This window comes from Xyrauchen texanus, chromosome 33, assembly GCF_025860055.1.
Source record: "Xyrauchen texanus isolate HMW12.3.18 chromosome 33, RBS_HiC_50CHRs, whole genome shotgun sequence".
NCBI classification, from domain to species: domain Eukaryota; kingdom Metazoa; phylum Chordata; class Actinopteri; order Cypriniformes; family Catostomidae; genus Xyrauchen; species Xyrauchen texanus.
Genome location: NC_068308.1, coordinates 38,441,971 through 38,462,465, shown reverse-complemented (window position 1 = coordinate 38,462,465; position 20,495 = coordinate 38,441,971). Strand labels below are relative to the sequence as shown.

The window sequence follows — 20,495 nt, the reverse complement described above, 5'->3', positions numbered from 1 at the left end:
GCAGCTGACAAATATTTATTCATTTATTTATTTTTTATCTGATGTTTAAGTACTTTTTTTTGTTATGTTTAATATAGATTTTCATTGTTCTTTCATTATTTTATTTTATTTAATTGGAATTGTTTTATAAAGGAACATTTTAGTCTTACTGTACTCAATAGTCCTGCTATGAAATTGCATCTCATTGAAATATAACTTGTTGTTTTGGTCTCATCACAGTTGACCCGTGCTATAACTACAACAATCTTGATAACCACTGGAGAGACACACACAATTACTGGTATATGTATGGATATTTATCTGGATATGACGACACTCGTGTAGAATGGGATGGCTGGTATCGACTCTTCATTAATGGATCGAGTGCTCAGATGCCTGAGTGGTGTGTGACTTATATGTCATGTGGAGGTCATAGTGCTCTGTGGCTTGGTGACCCTCATCCTCAGATAGAAGATGGAGTTGTTACTCGGGAAATCTACGGCTCAGTTAATGACCAGTGTAATCAATACAGATCCAAACCCATCCAAGTCAAAGCTTGTCCTGGAAATTATTATGTCTACAAATTTACCAGACCAAAACTATCAATCCCAGTTCCTGTATATTGTGCAGGTACAGTCATTCTGTTTGATATTTTTACGTGTTTATCATGAATTTTCTTTTATATAACAACCATATTTGCAGACTTGCTAAAGATGTATGTATTATTATCTTGTACACAATTAATATGCAATATATACTATGCACTGTTCCTATAGTTTCATACACCACGCCAAGTGTTGACCCCTGCTACAACTATACCAGTCTGGATGAGTCTTGGAGAGCCACTGACAATCCTTACTATAATAACTACAACTACTACTACTACTCCATGTGTGATTATAATGTCAACTGGAATGGCTGGTACAGGCTCTTCTACAGTGGTCAGAGTATCCGGATGCCAGAGTCATGTGTTAATTATGGCATGTGTGGCACTGACTACCCGCTGTGGCTCAATGGCTCACATCCACAGCTGGAAGATGGAGTGGTCAGCCGCCAAGTCTGTGGTTCCACATGGAATGACTGCTGTGGTTACAAATCTCATCCCATACAAGTCAAAGCCTGTCCAGGAGATTATTATGTTTATGAGTTTGTTCAGACCGACTACACTGCTCAGCTTACTGTGCAGGTACATTTACTCATATGCACTTTATTCATTAAGCTTGTTGGGTTTCAATTGAAAATAACTGACATTAATATAAAAATATTCCTGATACAGATGTCACAAGTCTCAACAGCTCATCACATTCTACAACAACAGAAACAATCCTTCCAGTAGGATCCACTCCTGTGCCCATCACAACCACTGGTAAAGTATCGTATTACTTCATTTATGAGCGACACATGCATTTTTAAAACATATTTTCATTAGACATGAAGGGCCCTCTTTTTTTGAGAGCACAAGCGTTATGCGTTTGGAAATGTTATTATGTGTGTCCTTTTTAAACAGGACACATTTCTTTTATACACATAGAAAATGTGGTTCAGGATATAGATGTATGCTCCGTTAAATTATAGAGAATATACGTATAATTAATCATTTTAATCTACTGACACTCAAATCATGGCTAGTATTAACAGTGCTTGTATCAGAACACATTTCACTTCTGCCGGTCGACATTGATTTTGAAAAATTGTAATAATTTACTGAAACTGCTGGTGGAATATCCAAACTGCAAATGCAGGAACTGCTGAGTTAAGAGTTGGTATTGAAACGTCTTGCAATGACCAAATTCTTAGGAAAACTTTACATACAACATAACCACAGTAGGGCAAACACTCTCATCCTCGCCCATTTGCACTTTGTGCTCCCACGAAAACTGGAGAAGACCTAGCGCACGGTGTTAGCACATTTCGTTGCGCTTTGCACACTCGTGAAAATAGAGCCTCTTTTAGTTATCCCACTGTGACATAAAGTTGTGGTTAATTCACTGCTAAATGAATTTGCCCAGAAATTCTCAGACGTTTTCTTAATCACATTAAAAAAACATTTTATTCAATACAAATGAAAAAGACAACAGTTGTAGAATAAATAGAAAATTGAATATGATTACTGGAAGAAAACATAAACATAGAATACATACATTAAAACAAACTGAAACTAACATTTAAGAAGAGAAATATGAAAACTGTAATAGATGGGCAGCCCCAAAAAAGCTGAAGTTGTGAAAGTTTTTATTTATAGTAAAAACTATATGTGACGGTCTTGCCAGAGTGGTCCATTTACTGCATAATGGAGATACAAAAATGGAAATAATGGTTTCGTGACACAGAGAATTAATCAGTCCTAAATGAAACACAAGAAAATACACGGAGGAATTACGATCAAGCCTCGTGAAACAAAGTCAGAATAACTCAATATAAAAAAACACATTCGACGCCAAACACATGTCAACAGATCCCTAATATGTTCATTACAAGATCAATTCACAATAGGGCAGTTATTTATGTGTTTTTAGTACTTTTAAATGATAATTCTCTAGACACTCAAAATGTGCCACTTACCTACAGCATGTCTCATCAGCTCTGCTGTGGGAGTTATTCCACTCGTCAAATACCATCATTCACCTTTAGATGGCGCTGTCCCCATTTATGCAGTAATTTAACATATTTACACACCGTTATACACCACAAAATACTAACTATCTCAATCTACAAAAATGTAATTAATAAAACTACGGCTAAATTAATTTAATAATATTGAAAAATAATGAAAATCAAACAAATTTCCAAACAATGAGCACATGTGTTGAAACCATGACAAATCAACAGTCTGATTCAAAACACAAATATGATGAAATGCAAGACACATCACCCCAAAAACTAAATCCTATTGGAATGGGGAGGGACTTTTCACATCTAAACATTAGAACTGATAATATATATAAACATTCCCAGAATGCACTATAAAAATCAGAGTGCATCTGTGTTTATACCGAAAATGTCCTCATGTCTTCTTAAGTCTGTCAAGTCGTTACAGGTTTGAGCACAAGAGTAAATTAATGTCATTTTAAAATTCAAAGCCTCATTTTCTTTTCAAAACAGATTTAGTTTGTAATTCTCTTTAATCCATAATGTGCATGACAACATTTAAAATATCAGAGTTGTTAAAATAAAGATTAAAATACATTCATTGTATTTTAATTCGTTTATTAATGAAATGTATCTATCATAATTAAACTTTTATTTTAATATCTACAAATAAAATGCATGTTAATGTCTTTTCTTCAGTGATGTTGCTGATTGTAACCTCATAATCGTGTCACAGACGATTGAGTCGTGAGTGTCCCAATGGTTAGTGAATAAATACCCCTGCCAGTGCCCGAATTCGTGATAACAATATACTGATTCAATTACCCCTTTTAATATTCTGTCAAGATACTCACGGTCAAATCTTTCAAATCGGTTCTCTTGTAAACCCAACTCCCAAAATCAGTTATTGTGAATAAGAGACAAAGTGTGAGTTAAAAATATTCTTATTAAAGTCAAATGCAAAAGAAGACTCAATATTGGCTGTTTAAATCACATTTTGATCTTCTGTAAATGAAAGAGATTCTCCGACTCACAGAATGTCTTAAACTTTCAATAACTTGAAACACAAGAGTAACAGGAAGCTTAAAGAGTTTGGAAATAACCACTTCATAGAAATTAATACAAAAAAAGAATATAATGATAAGACAATAGGTATTGATACATTTGTCTATTTCTTTCCTAACAGAGACTATCCCTATTGACCCCTGCACCAACTACACTGTACTGGATGATTCTTGGAGATCCACCAACAATCAATATAGTCAATATTCCTCTCAGATAATGTGTGACATTGGGGTCAGCTGGAGCGGCTGGTACCGTCTCTTCATTGAGGGTCAGAGCGTTCAGATGCCAGACACATGTGTTGTTATGTTGACCTGTGGCACTCATGCCCCACTGTGGCTAAACGGTCAACACCCAAGTGTTGAGGATGGAGAGGTCACCCGGTCTGTGTGCGGTCACTGGAACAATGACTGCTGCTATTTCCAATCCAATCCCATAAAAGTCAAAGCCTGCCCAGGAAATTATTATGTCTATGAGTTTGTGGCACCAACTACCTGCAGTTTGGCATACTGTGCAGGTATATACATTTACATGTGCTCTTTGTACGTATATGTAAGTGATAATTGTATATTTGGTGATTCATTTTCACCTGTTTTTTCTTTTAGATGCTAGCAACATTACCCAGACTACTGTGAGACCAGAGACATCCACAACCCCAGAAACTACAACCATGCAGATTATGACTGGTAATGTAATGTGCTGTGTACTCGATTGTGTTCCAGTCTGGAGGAGTATTGTTTGAATGTGCAGATCAGATATTTGTTGTGTTTGTAACTGTATGTAAAGAACAAAACTGTGTGTGAAATGTGCAGTTTCAGAACTATGTCTAACCGCATGTGATTCAGATAAGTAAACACTTTTGCGTTCATTCATCAGGATAACTTAACTTGTTGTTAAAACTACACTATGGATGATTTCTCGTTTAATTTTCTGTTAGAACAAAAAAGACCATTATTGAGCCAGTACATAAAAATTTGAGTTAAAAAACAAACATATTTTTGCCATACCCCCAATCACAAGTGTTGAGACTAAATGTGTTACAACACTCACTGGATTCCCCTTTAAACAAATAACTATGATGGCAGGACACATAACCTCATCGACATTTCACAACATTTTTAATGTTAAGATAAAAAAAAGATCAAATACTTTTTATATTAAAAAACTTATTGAAAGCTAATATGGGTAGTCTTGTCTCTTTTGACTTCTCATTACACATCTGTGACAATTCTCTTGTAATAATGATCTTGATTTAGACACAATTGTAAGAAATTGGTCTAGTATCAAAGTTTTCATTTTCTTTTGAATATGTAGTGCAGTAAATAAAAGTCATCAGAAACATTTATAATCTTTTAATGTAGAAATACTCCAAAAATCGTATTTCAACTTTGTTACTAAACACCTTTGCTCATGTGTAATGCAGAATATATCTTATGTATGTTTCAGTTTGTAAATTGGTTTAAAGGGCGTGTGCTATGAATACTGTCTAGAAGTAGAGATTTTACAGTTAGTTTTACTCTTAAATAAAGAATAAATGCTATCGAAGGTTTAAAATAGAAAAACATTTGGTAAATTATAGTATGTAGTGTTTTCAATAGACACACTCGTTTAGAGGCGCAGTCAGCCAATCTAATCAATTAATCCAAATATATCAAATCTTTCATACAGTTGTTAGCTGAATGCTTGTATTTTGGTTTTGCCAAAGAATAAGGCTGTGAATGATTATTTATCATCTATTGTCATTTTTTTTTATATATTATTCTCTCAGTGTCTACAACTTCCAGCTCTGACCCATGCAATGATTATAATATTCTTGATGACTATTGGAGAGACATACGCCAAAATTATTACCAATACTATGGACTATATGATGACACACATGTTGAATGGAGTGGTTGGTATCGGCTGTATTTGAATGGAGAAAGTGCTCAAATGTCGGAGTGGTGTGTGAGTGGTGCGGGATGTGGTGGTTATACTGGACTGTATCTAAATGGTTCTCATCCACGACTTGAGGATGGAGTGGTGACCCGTGAAGTCCTGGGGACTAATAATTATTGGTGGTATTACTCGAACCAGTGTGGCAACTACAGATCCAACTCCATCCAAGTCAAAGCCTGTCCTGGAGATTATTATGTCTATAAACTCGTCAAGCCAGATGTGTCACTCTACATGCCCACATACTGTGCAGGTGCGGTTCAAACTCTTGTGCTCTTTTATTACTCTGAGATTTGTATTTTATATATTTTTTTTTTCATGACACAAAAGCATGATTTTCAAAAAGGTCAATGTCAAGAGTTCATACTCAATATATATAGAAAACATTATTTGCACAATGCATCCAAGCATGTTAACAGAATTCAAATAAACAGAATTGCTTACGATCATGAATCTCTTCAATCATGAATCTCTATCATCATTATGCATTTTGAATAGGCCTATGATTCTCTAGATTGCCTTGCATGTAAATAATGTGTTTTAACAGTACTTGTACCAATGACTCTCTTGTCCATGACAGTTGCTTTCAAAAGCATCAGCAATGATCCATGTTACAACTATGAGTCTCTGGACCGTCCCTGGAGAGCCAATAATGAAAGTGGATTGTGGATTGGTGATGAATCTTTCTCCTGGAATGGCTGGTATCGGCTTTTCTACAATGGAATGAACATCCAGATGCCAGAGAGCTGTGTTAAGTCATATTTGGCCTGTAATTCATACATAAGTCTGTGGCTCAATGGTCCTCACCCTCAGATAGAGGATGGAGTTGTGACCAGAGAGGTCTGTGGTGAAACTTATTGGAGTGAATGCTGTAATTACAAGTTAGAACCAATCAGAGTGAAAGCCTGTCCAGACAATTACTACGTATATGAACTTGTGAAACCGCAAGAATGGTATGCGGGATACTGCACAGGTACAGAGTCTTACCTCCACTTTTTCACAAGTAAAGTTTAGCAGCTTTTCACAATTATTTTAGTCACATCTGAAAAATCCCCCTTTTTTAGATGTCAGCACTATATCACAGACGGTTTCCTCTACAAGTCCAGCTCTCATTACTGGATCCAGCATCACCTTGGGTAGGTTACTATAAGCAAATCTATAAGAAATAAATACATATTGTTCATAAATATATTCATACATACATGAAATAATTAATTGGGGAACTTGCTACGGCATCTTTTCCAATTAAAGTTTTGCAACTTCTTCCTGTCATGATTATGTACTATTTTCTTACTATTTACAGTATAAGTTTACTTTGTGGTTTTTAATTGGACATTTTACCACCATTAATCCACACTGCAAATGAACTGCATCAAAAACAAATAGACTTCATTTAATGAACAAAGATCTCTGCAATGCAAGCAAAGGATTGTGACTAGAGGGAGTTAGTGTAACAAATGTAGCTGGTAATGGCAATGATGAAGATGCAAATGAAGACGATGATTAAGCAGAACCCAAGTGCAGTTTATTTTACAAACAAGATGTCCAAAAAAACGTGAACAAAACAAAAACATGGAAGTGACGTGACTTGACTTGATTTGACTTGACTTGACTTGACTTTGTACTTGGCATGGACAATAACACAACGTTACACAAACATCAATACTAGACAAGAGAGAATGGCAAACATGAGCACTTAAATACATGGACATGGGGAAACATAAGCCAATGAACAAACAGAACTCTGAACAAGATAACAAGACAATAAACTAAAACCAATGACAAACTAGAACTGATAACAGAGTAATCAAACAATGAACCAATGAAAACCAGACACATGAACATGGAGGAAACATGAACAAAACACATCTAGATGTTACAGTTAGGGTCAAGATTGAGAGGTAGGGTGTCCGTGTATGTATTTTGTATGAGACTCTTTCGAGACTCCAGAAAGTCGCAAGTTTTCTTCTAGACACAATCAAAGCAAATCTCTGTAGCAGCAGCAGCAGTCATGTTCATCAAAATCTCTGAATGAATCTGCATCATGTCAGCAGCTGACAAATATTTATTCATTTATTTATTTTTTATCTGATGTTTAAGTACTTTTTTTGTTATGTTTAATATAGATTTTCATTGTTCTTTCATTATTTTATTTTATTTAATTGGAATTGTTTTATAAAGGAACATTTTAGTCTTACTGTACTCAATAGTCCTGTTATGAAATTGCATCTGTCATTGGAATATAACTTGTTGTTTTGGTCTCATCACAGTTGACCCGTGCTATAACTACAACAATCTTGATAACCACTGGAGAGACACACACAATTACTGGTATATGTATGGATATTTATCTGGATATGACGACACTCGTGTAGAATGGGATGGCTGGTATCGACTCTTCATTAATGGATCGAGTGCTCAGATGCCTGAGTGGTGTGTGACTTATATGTCATGTGGAGGTCATAGTTCTCTGTGGCTTGGTGACTCTCATCCTCAGATAGAAGATGGAGTTGTTACTCGGGAAATCTACGGCTCAGTTAATGACCAGTGTAATCAATACAGATCCAAACCCATCCAAGTCAAAGCTTGTCCTGGAAATTATTATGTCTACAAATTTACCAGACCAAAACTATCAATCCCAGTTCCTGTATATTGTGCAGGTACAGTCATTCTGTTTGATATTTTACGTGTTTATCATGAAATTTCTTTTATATAACAACCATATTTGCAGACTTGCTAAAGATGTATGTATTATTATCTTGTACAAAATTAATATGCAATATATACTATGCACTGTTCCTATAGTTTCATACACCACACCAAGTGTTGACCCCTGCTACAACTATACCAGTCTGGATGAGTCTTGGAGAGCCACTGACAATCCTTACTATAATAACTACAACTACTACTACTACTCCATGTGTGATTATAATGTCAACTGGAATGGCTGGTACAGGCTCTTCTACAGTGGTCAGAGTATCCGGATGCCAGAGTCATGTGTTAATTTCGGCATGTGTGGCACTTATTACCCGCTGTGGCTCAATGGCGCACATCCACAGCTGGAAGATGGAGTGGTCAGCCGCCAAGTCTGTGGTTCCGATGGGAATAACTGCTGTGGTTACAGATCTCATCCCATACAAGTCAAAGCCTGTCCAGGAGATTATTATGTTTATGAGTTTGTCAGACCACTACACTGCTCAGCTTACTGTGCAGGTACATTTACTCATATGCACTTTATTCATTAAGCTTGTTGGGTTTCAATTGAAAATAACTGACATTAATATAAAAATATTCCTGATACAGATGTCACAAGTCTCGACAGCTCATCACATTCTACAACAACAGAAACAATCCTTCCAGTAGGATCCACTCCTGTGCCCATCACAACCACTGGTAAAGTATCGTATTACTTCATTTTATGAGCAACACATCCACTTTTAAAACATATTTGGGGCAGTTGTGGCTCAGTTGGTAGAGCGGGTTGGCCACCAATCGCAGGGTTGGTGGTTCAAATCCCGGCCCACACAACTCCACATGCCGAAGTGTCCTTGGGCAAGACACTGAACCCCAATTTGCTCCCAATGGCAGGCTAGCACCTTACATAGCAGCTCTGGCATCATTGGTGTGATGAATGAATGGGTGAATGAGTCACAGTGTAAAGCGCTTTGAATACCAAAAAGGTTAAAAAAGCGCTATATAAGTGCAGACCATTTACCATATTTTCATTAGACATGAAGTCTTTATAAGCGCACAAAGTAACCGGTATTTTGTGTGTCCTTGTTAAACAGGACACGTTTCTTTTATACACATAGAAAATGTGGTTCAGGATATAGATGTATGCTCCGTTAAATTATAGAGAATATAAGTATAATTAATCATTTTAATCTACTGACACTCAAATCATGGCTAGTATTAACAGTGCTTGTATCAGAACACATTTCACTTCTGCCGGTCGACATTGATTTTGAAAAATTTTATTAATTTATTGAAACATGAAAAAATTAAACAAAACATATTTCTAAATTCAAATTATACTACAAATGAAAAGAAAATATAATCAAATTAACAAAGTTTTTTTTTAAACATTTGACTCTCTCCTTCTTCCATTGGCCCCTTTTGCAGTGACTTAAACATAATAATAATAATAATAATAATAATAATAATAATAATAATTGAAAGAAATAAACCATGACCTCTAGAAAATCTAAAAAAATCTCATACACATACACACACACACATATATATATATATATATATATTTTTTTTTTTTTCAACAATGTCAAGAACAGTTTTAATGTTCTGTTGCATACTTTAAGAATTTGGACATTACATTTATCACCATCTGCTGGTGGAATATCCAAACTGCAAATGCAGGAACTGCTGAGTTAAGAGTTGGTATTGAAACGTCTTGCAATGACCAAATTCTTAGGAAAACTTTACATACAGCATAACCACAGTAGGGCAAACACTCTCAACCTCGCCCATTTGCACTTTGTGCTCCCACGAAAACTGGAGAAGACCTAGCACACTGTTGTAACACATTTCGCTGCACTTTGCACACTCGTGAAAATAGACAATAGACAAAATACATCAACAAAAAATTATAAAACTAAGGCTAAATCCACATTTATGCATTTGTCAGACGCTTTTATCCAAAGCGACTTACAGTGCACTTATTACAGGGACAATCCCCCCGGAGCAACCTGGAGTTAAGTGCCTTGCTCAAGGGCACAATGGTGGTGGCTGTGGGGATCGAACCAGCAACCTTCTGATTACCAGTTATGTGCTTTAGCCCACTACGCCACCACCACTCCACAATTAATAATCTTAAAAAATGATGAAAATCAAACAAATTTCCAAACAATGAGCACATGTGTTGAAACCATGACAAATCAACAGTCTGATTCAAAACACAAATAAGATGAAATGCAAGACACATCACCCAAAAAACTAAATCCTATTGGAATGGGGAGCGAGTTTTGACATCTAAACATTAGAAAAGGTAATATATATAATAATTTCTAATGTTTAGAAGTTTGTTTGTTTGGTTGTACATTTGGGCATGAACAACTACCCCCCTCCCCCCCTTCATATTAAAGATAACTTTCATTTTAATATCAACAAATAAAATGCATGTTAATGTCTTTTCTTCAGTGATGTTGCTGATTGCAACCTCATAATCGTGTCACAGACGATTGAGTCGTGAGTGTCCCAATGGTTAGTGAATAAATACCCCTGCCAGTGCCCGAATTCGTGATTCAATTACCCCTTTGTAACGCAGTTCAGTGGAAAGGAGGAGGCTTGAACCGGCTTGGCAATATAAATTATATTTTAATGATAAACTTTTACAAAAGACACAAACACACACGATGGACATTTCCGTAAACGATCGCTCTCTCGCACCATCCTCCGCAGTCGGCCTTTATCCCTCTTGGAGGCTTGATTAGCCTGATAAGGGAGCGTGTGTGTAGCCGGGTGGTTCTCTTGTAAACCCAACTCCCAAAATCAGTTATTGTGAATAAGAGACAAAGTGTGAGTTAAAAATATTCTTATTAAAGTCAAATGCAAAAGAAGACTCAATATTGGCTGTTTAAATCACATTTTGTTCTTCTGCAAATGAAAGAGATTCTCAGACTCACAGAATGTCTTAAACTTTCAATAACTTGAGACACAAGAGTAACAGGAAGCTTAAAGAGTTTGGAAATAACCACTTCATAGAAATTAATACAAAAAAAGAATATAATGATAAGAAAATAGGTATTGATACATTTGTCAAATTTTTTTCCTAACAGAGACTATCCCTATTGACCCCTGCACCAACTACACTGTACTGGATGATTCTTGGAGATCCACCAACAATCAATATAGTCAATATTCCTATCAGATAATGTGTGACACTGGAGTCAGCTGGAGCGGCTGGTACCGTCTCTTCATTGAGGGTCAGAGCGTTCAGATGCCAGACACATGTGTTGTTGAGTGGAGCTGTGGCACTCATGCCCCACTGTGGCTAAACGGTCAACACCCAAGTGTTGAGGATGGAGAGGTCACCCGGTCTGTGTGCGGTCACTGGAACAATGACTGCTGCTTATTCCAATCCAATCCCATTAAAGTCAAAGCCTGCCCGGGAAATTATTATGTCTATGAGTTTGTGGCACCAACTGTCTGTCATTTAGCATACTGTGCAGGTATATACATTTACATGTGCTCTTTGTACGTATATGTAAGTGATAATTGTATTTTTGGTGATTAATATTCACCTCTTTTTTTCATTCAGATGCTAGCAACATTACCCAGACTACTGTGAGACCAGAGACATCCACAACCCCAGAAACTACAACCATGCAGATTATGACTGGTAATGTAATGTGCTGTGTACTCGATTGTGTTCCAGTCTGGAGGAGTATTGTTTGAATGTGCAGATCAGATATTTGTTGTGTTTGTAACTGTATGTAAAGAACAAAACTGTGTGTGAAATGTGCAGTTGTGGATCAGTTGTAGAAGTTTTTTTGCAGACCACCATGTCAAACCGCATGTGATTACGATCAAACGTAGTATACATATCTTATTTATTAATTTATCTCAGTAACTTAAAATATTTCTGTTAAATACCAAATTTAATATGAGTGGAAATGGTGGTTTGTATAAAATTTTGTGCATTTAGTGACAGTTCAATTTACAATTTTCATAGCACAATTTTGTTGACTTAATTATTAGAGGATATACATGAAAACATTATTATTATTACTATTATTATTATTATTATAACTCATATATATGTTAAAGTGAAGGTTTATTACTCTTCAGTACTATGTATTAATTATTTCAGGCAATGGCTTCAATATCCCAGGCACATTTTATCCATTTGGATCTGGAGACACAGTGAATGCACGCAGTGATGATGGAAGTTCATCAGTGATTTACCTCCTGCAACCGTTTATATATTTTGGACAAACATACAACCAAATTTATGTAAGTCAATCATAGTGTCAATCACTCAACTTTCAAAATTATCATTCAAAACTATCATTATTCTCATAATAAAACAAGAATTCTGCGCATGATAATAAATCCACATTTACTTCAGGTCAACAACAATGGACACTTGACTTTTGATAATGCATGGTACAGCTACTCTCCGTACCAGTTCCCTGCTTATAGTGGGAGAGACCTCATTGCTCCATTCTGGACAGATCTTGACAACAGTGTGAATGGGTTTGTCTCATATAATCAGTACACCTCTGACAGTGTCCTTACACAGGCCACACAAGATATAAACCAATACTTCCCTCACCTGAGCTTCTCTGCTTCATGGGTCTTTGTTGCAACATGGGACAGAGTTGCATACTTCCCAACTTCAGGAACAGTAAGATTGTCCTTGTCCTCCTTGTAATTGTCCTCCTTCAAATAACAATTTCATTTTCCTCCATATAATTGTATATTTTATGTATTATTATTATTATTATTTTTCACAGGAAACATCTTTCCAAGTGGTTTTGATATCAAATGGCCATCTCTCATTTGTTTTAATGAACTATGGCACAATTGCTCCAACACAACGATATATACAGGTATGCACAACATGACAAAGTAATGAAGTATTACATTATCAATGAAACTGACTAAATAGACATGTGATATTTTTATCGTTAGGCTGGTTATGACACTACCGACTCAAGTCACCATTTCTCAATAACCGGATCACTCCTGAGTGACATCACAAGCCTATCAAACAACAGCAATGTTGATGTGCCAGGCAGATGGGCCTTCAGGACAGATTATGGATCACGGGGTTGTCAGTTTAATGGTAATGTTATTTCCAGTTGCCTGCCTTACTGTAAACCATAGAAAGCAGTTATACTATGGATGGTTAGGTGAACGTTACGTAAAGACTTCTAGTAATTTAAAAAAATGACTGTATTTTATTTATTGTTTCTGAACTATTCCTTGTTGAATGGTTGAAGATGAACAAATTCATCAAATGAAAATCTACACTGTATTTTTAATCATTTTTATGTATTATAATAATGTATTTTTTTATAACTGCTCAGTGAGGACTTCAAGACATTACAGACATGATCATTTTCTGGTATAGAATAGTTTTAGGTGAAGCTGCTTTGAAATTAATATTAAAAGTGCTATCCAAATAATAATAATAATATATGATATTATATATATATTAATTATATTATCTATTATATATTTAATCGGATTAATTAATCGTGATTAATCGCATTTAATCGCATATACAAATATTTGCTGAGAAAGCCCCTCATATAACAATAATTAAATATACACTCACCTAGAACTTTATTAGGAACAGTATGGTCCTAAAAATAGTTCCCAATATGGTCTTCTGCTGTCGTAGCCCATTCGCCTCAAGGTTCGATGTGTTTGCATTCTTAGATGCTATTCTGCACACTACAAATGTACAGAGTGGTTATCTGAGTTACTGTAGCCTTTCTGTCAGCTCAAACCTGTCTGGCCATTCTCCGTTGACCTTTTTCATCAACAATGTGTTTCTGTCCACAGAACTGCCGCTGACTGTATGTTTTTTGTTTTTGGCACCATTCTGAGTAAACTCTAGAGACTATAGTGACTATACCAGTCAAACCAGCCTGTCTGGCACCAACAATCATGCCACCAATTTTCCCTATTGTGATGGTTGATGTGAACATTAACTGAAACTCCTGACCCATATTTGCATGATTTTATGAAGTGCATTGCTGACACATGATTGGCTGATTAGATAATCAAATGAATAAGTAGGTGTACAGGTGTTCCTAATAAAGTTTTAGGTGAGTGTATAATGATGAAATAATGATACATAGTTATCTTTAAATATTTAAAAATAATATATGAATAAACAAAATAAAAAAATATTCTGATAATTAAAATGACATTCTTGTGGCAGAAGAGTTCATCACTGATAAGACTTTAGAATACAATGTATTTGTTTACTACCATATTATTGATCATAAGTCAATCATTGTCACACAGTTTACAGTAATCCATTACACAAGTGAATTTATCAATCAGTTGAAGATTTATTATGAGGGCTTGTTTAAGGACCCGTCAACGTTCACCTGCATCAGACATGCTTGTGCCTCGTCTCGGGTGCGTTGCGTCATAAACATACATTTTTAGGTCGCTGTGTCAAGTTAAATATAGTTTAATACTTAGAAAACTTCTTGAGATCCCTTAGTTCGGATTCACGCTCCTTTAAGTGTTTGGAATGCAAGAGTGTAATGCATGTTTGTGTTGTGCTGCTGCTGGATTGTTGTTTCCTTTACTGTATAAACTATAGAGAGAGAGAGAGAGAGAGAGAGAGAGAGAGAGAGAGAGAGAGAGAGAGAGAGAGAGAGAGAGAGAGAGAGAGAGAGAGAGAGAGAGAGAGAGAGAATAATCTGGGTCCAAGCACGTATGGCCAGGACATGGCCAAAATAATTAAATTGGACACAATAAGTCCAGTGGTTGCTGTGGACTTTTTTTTTTGTCACAGTTGCAAAATTAGAATTTTATTAGAATGACAATAGAAGAATGAAGATGATGATGAAGAAGAAGAATAGATTTTGTATTGCTGGACAAGAGCACACTGAAAGATTTTTTTTTTTAAGAATTTTTAGTCTTGACGGTCTATCTAGTGGACAAAATCGGTAAAACATCTGTTCAAGTTTTTCATCACATACAGTTTTTCCTGATATAATTGTCCAAATTTCATAGGGCTCTTCATTTGTTGGATAGTTGTTGCTATTTTTAAGAACAATAACTCAATGTCAGATGATTTAATTGAATTTCTTAACTTGCTTCTCCATCTAGTGGACAAAATCAGTAGTACACCCTTCTTCTTTCAAATAGAGTTAAAATAAATAATATTTTATTTGCTTTTGGCAAGAGGAAATTGATGAAACAGCACATGTCCTCAGACTATCCTGGTGTCTATATAGTTAACTTATATAAGTTTTGTCATGTTTGGACCTTGTGATATGATCAATAGAAAATTCAAGAAAATGAATAGGAGCTTGTTATTAAAACAGGTGTGACATCTGTGTTGTAGGTTCACAAAAGCTGACACAGCTTAGAAACAATTATTCTGCAAACTGTCGTGCAATGATAATCACTTTAGGTAAAACAAGCAATCTGTTTTACCACCTCAAAATGAAGCACACTAAAGAACATTTGTGCTCTCAATAATTCCTGATTAATTAACTGATTTTAATAGGTTTTCCATAAACAAAAAACAGACTATATTGTGATATATATCGTTATCTTGATATAAAATTACACATATTGTGATATAACATTTTGGTCATATCGCCCACCCCAAGCGCAACCTAGAGTCGGATGGGTGTGTTTGTAAGCACCTAAGCAGTTGGAGGGAGAGGGGATTTAGGACCATCCTGTCAAGTTTGGTGTCTCTTCAGTGCTTGGACCAGTAAAAAAAAGAAAAAATATATATTTTAGGTGTTTGTATCAATAACACCTAAACATTTCATGTAGATTTACCAGTGCAACTAGGAGACTCTTTCTGGAGTGATGCCACCTGTCAGGAGAAATGCACCTGTACCAGAAATGGCCTCCAGTGCAGCCTGCAGCCCTGCACTTATTCCCAAGCCTGTCGTCCAGCTGCTTTCCAATACTCTTGTCAGAACATTCAACGCCAAACCTGCACCATCTCCGGTGATCCACACTACTACACTTTTGACAATCAGATTTTTCACTTTCAAGGAACTTGCACCTATGTTCTGTCTGAGGTTAGTTTTTAGAAATTGTTCTAATGGTATACTATTTACTTTAAAATGTATATGATTAGGTATTGTTTTAGTGATGCTGAATTTGATTTGTTGTTTAGGCTTGTGGAAATGGTTTACCGTTTTATCGCATTGAAGGCAAAAATGAACACCGGGGTAGTACACATGTGTCATGGACTCGGATGGTCAGAGTGTTTGTCTATGAAGAAGAAATTGAGCTTGTCAAAGATCGCTATTACGAGGCAAAGGTTAGTGTCACTATAGTGCTGTAATGCTAACTTGAATTTGGTCATCTGTCCTTTTTCTGAAATTCTTTTATTTAACCATTGTACAGGTTAATGGGACACTCACAGCAACACCATTCACCCTCCGCAATGGCTCCATCCAAGTCTATCAGTCAGGTTTTTCCTTGGCCATCAGCACTGATTTTGGTCTGGTAGTTACATATGATGCATATAGCTACGTCACCATCTCTGTACCTTATGAGTACCAAAATTCTACATGTGGTCTTTGTGGGAACTTTAACCTACATCCTGAAGATGACTTCCGTTCACCCACTGGTGAGATCCTGAGCTCTGATGTTGACTTTGCCAACTCTTGGAAGGCAGAAGGGGACACAGATCCTGAATGCCATAATGTCAGGTGCACAGGTCTGGCTTGTGCAGTGTGTACCACCAATGAAATGAGTGTTTACAGTGACACAAACCACTGTGGGATCCTGGGAGATGTTTCTGGCCCTTTTGCTGCTTGCCACTCAGTGCTTGCGGCACAGACCTACATAGAGAACTGTGTCTATGATCTCTGCTTAGGACAAGGTTACCAGCCCATTCTATGCCAGGCTCTCAATGTGTATGCTGCTCAATGCCAACAGCAGGGTGTGCAACTAGGGCAGTGGAGACGTCAGGGCTTTTGTGGTAAGTGCCTTGTTATTTCTTCATTTAGATGAAACAAAATGCATCTCTTTGCAATCTGAATGATTTGTGCATATTCTTACGTTTAACCTCCATTTCCAGAGATTCTGTGCCCTGAGCACAGTCATTTTGAGTCCCAAGGAACAAGTTGCCCTGCAACCTGTAGTAATCCATCTGCTCCAATATACTGTCCCTTGACCAGTCAGGAGAGTTGTATCTGTGATGCTGGGTACATCCTCAGTTCTGGACTATGTGTGCCTCTTCAAGACTGCGGCTGTACCTTTGAGGGTTTCTATTATGCTGAGGGACAGTCAGTAGTTTTGGATGGGGATTGTGGAAGGCAATGTTTTTGCAATAGTGGGACAATGATCTGCCATCAGCACCAGTGTGGACCTGCAGAGGTGTGTGAAGTCCATGATGGTGTACGGGGTTGCAGACCCATCAGCTATTCCACATGTTCAGTTGAAGGCCTGGGGTCATATTACACCTTTGATGGACTAACTTTCAGATATCCAGGAGCCTGTGGACTGACCCTTGCAAGGGTAATGGGGCCATCCCAACTACCCTACTTTGTTTTGACAGTGGAAAAAGTTCCCAGAGGCTTTCACAACTTTGCCAGGTACCTGAAGTTTGAGACAGAAGGAACTCAGGTTTCCATAGAAATGGGAGAAGGTAGTAATGTACAGGTACGCCAGTTGTCAGATGCTTTTCATGAATTAAAAACAGATTTCATGTACTGGATCAATGAACATTTTTCAATCTCTTGTACAGGTGGATGGACAGATGGTTGGTCTGCCCATCAATGTTGGTTCTGGTCGGATTCGGATCTTTCACAACAGTGTGATGGGGTTTGTTTTGGAAACAAACTTTGGGGTGACTGTTAGAGCTGACTGGCCAAACATTGTCCGAATCACAGCACCAAGCTCTTACAATGGAACAATTGGAGGTCTATGTGGGAACTTGAATGGAAACACTGATGATGAGCTTTACAGTCCAGATGGTCTCTTGTTGGATGACTCTCGATTGTTTGCAGACAGCTGGCGGGATGGGTCTCTGTCAGCCCACTGTGAGGACCCAGCTGATATCTGGGAACCAGGACATTATCAGAACAGCAGCCAATTTAGTGAGCACTGCAACATCATGGCCAGGAATGATGGACCATTTGCTGAGTGCAGCAGAATATTAGACCCTTCACAAAGGATGCTACATTGCATTCAGATGCTGACTGAGACGGGGGGTGCCAGGGAGGCCTTATGTGAGGCCTTGCGAGGCTACACACTTCTCTGCCAACAGAATGGCATTGCAGTTGGAGAGTGGAGGAATTTCACCCACTGCGGTTAGTATCTTATTGTGACAAAATCAGCATTTTTCTCAGTGCAGTGCAAAGTGTTGATAATTTTGCTTATTTTGTTTTTTTGTTTGGAACATCTCAGATCCTCAATGTCCACCAAATTCCCATTTTGAATTGTGTGGCACTTCCTGTCCTGCATCCTGCCCTAGCCTCTCATTTCCTTTTCTATGCACTCTGCAATGTCAGGGGGGATGCCAGTGTAATGATGGAAATGTGCTGAATGGAGATCGCTGTGTGCCCCCAACGGGTTGTGGTTGCCACTATGCTGGCCGCTATCGGCATCCTGGAGAGCAGTTTTGGAATGGTGAACAGTGCCACTCGCTGTGTGTCTGTGATGGCATCACTGGAAACGTCCATTGCTCACCATCATCTTGCAGTGAGCAGGAAATCTGTCAAGTGGTGGAGGGAGATTTCGGCTGCCATCCCCTTCCACATGCTAGTTGTTCTGCTTCAGGAGACCCCCATTATATGTCATTTGATGGAGCCTTCTTTGATTTTCAAGGGACATGCCGATATGTGCTAGCTACAGTATGTAATGACAGTGTTGGGCTTCCACACTTCCAGGTGGATGCAAGAAATGAGGCTTGGCATGGACTCTCAGTGTCAATTACTGTTGAAGTTTTTGTCAACGTCTCTGGGCATCTCGTGCACATGTCACAAGACATGTATGGTTCTTCTGCTGTTGAGGTAAACAACCCACAGTAAATTGCTTTGCAGTACATGTGATATGTAAAACATTATAATTACAGTAAAGTTTGTATTTTATTTATTCAGTAATAATTTAATCGTCATTGTGACTTGGTTAACTTTCTAGAACACATGCAGCAGTGCACTTTCTTATGTATTTACTTCACTGGATATTGGCATAAACAATGTGTTGGTTTTTACTTTCCTTTCAATCAGATTGATGGAGAGACCAGAAATCTCCCCATCCTACTTGACTCTGGTCGTGTATCCATCTACTCCACTGGACAGTTCGTCTTTGTCACAACAGACTTTGGTGTCAGTGTGAGTTATAGTGGTTCCTGGGCAGTGAACATCATTGTACCAGCAAACTACAGTGGAGTTATGTGTGGACTCTGTGGCAACTTTAATGGCCAGAGGGATGATGACTTCATGACTCGTTCAGGTGCTCTGGTACCTTCAGTAGACCAGTTTGGGGCGGCTTGGAAGCTTGAAGATGATATGTCATGCAATGATGGGTGTGGAGCCAATTGCCCTTTGTGTCAAGATCAGACCATCTCTCAGTCTTTGTGTGATATTATCAAGGACAATCAGGGCCCCTTAAGCTTCTGCCATTCTTCTGTAGACCCACAAGTATACTTTAATGACTGTGCATTTGATGTGTGTGTTTCTGGGAACAATAATGATGTACTGTGTCGCTCTATCCAATCCTATGTGAGTGCCTGTCAATTGGCAAATGCTATTGTCTACCCCTGGAGAGCAAATGGGTCATGTGGTAAGTTACTGGAAGAGGAAAGTCTGCTTAATTGCTTTAAAGTATAGATAAATGTTTTCTTATTCAAGGATTTTTATTAATTTAGATTTTTGTCAGTAATTGGTCATTTTGAATCTTGAATATTGTATACTCTATATAAAATTGGTTATTGTATAAATGCTTATCATAAATACATTTTGTTTGTCTTTGCCAGTCATGACCTGCCCTGAGAACAGTCACTATGAGCTGTGTGGTACAGACTGTGGCCATACATGCGCCAGTAGCATCGATGCTAGTTGTGAACACACATGCTCAGAGGGTTGTTTCTGTGATGCTGGATTTGTGAGGAGTGGAGGTCTATGTGTACCAGTGGAGCAATGTGGCTGCTTGTATGACGGATTCTACTATGATGTGAGAATTAAAACATTATGTTTTTGTAAGCAGTTTAAGATGTAAGGAATAGGAAATGCAGTGCTAGTGTA

The 20,495-nt window shown here is 37.4% G+C and overlaps 1 protein-coding gene across 1 annotated transcript in view; it reads left to right on the top strand.

Annotated features, from left to right (window-relative positions):
- The window catches only part of LOC127626545 (alpha-tectorin-like), a 37,272-nt gene that overhangs the window by 9,575 nt on the left and 7,202 nt on the right, over positions 1-20,495 (top strand). The window contains 17 exon segments of the mRNA XM_052102422.1: positions 7,836-8,225; positions 8,371-8,778; positions 8,869-8,958; positions 11,358-11,750; positions 11,840-11,920; positions 12,392-12,534; positions 12,650-12,928; positions 13,038-13,133; positions 13,216-13,369; positions 16,063-16,316; positions 16,415-16,561; positions 16,648-17,227; positions 17,327-17,910; positions 17,996-18,560; positions 18,658-19,262; positions 19,479-20,034; positions 20,228-20,424. Coding sequence (XP_051958382.1) covers positions 7,836-8,225; positions 8,371-8,778; positions 8,869-8,958; positions 11,358-11,750; positions 11,840-11,920; positions 12,392-12,534; positions 12,650-12,928; positions 13,038-13,133; positions 13,216-13,369; positions 16,063-16,316; positions 16,415-16,561; positions 16,648-17,227; positions 17,327-17,910; positions 17,996-18,560; positions 18,658-19,262; positions 19,479-20,034; positions 20,228-20,424 — 5,522 coding nt within the window.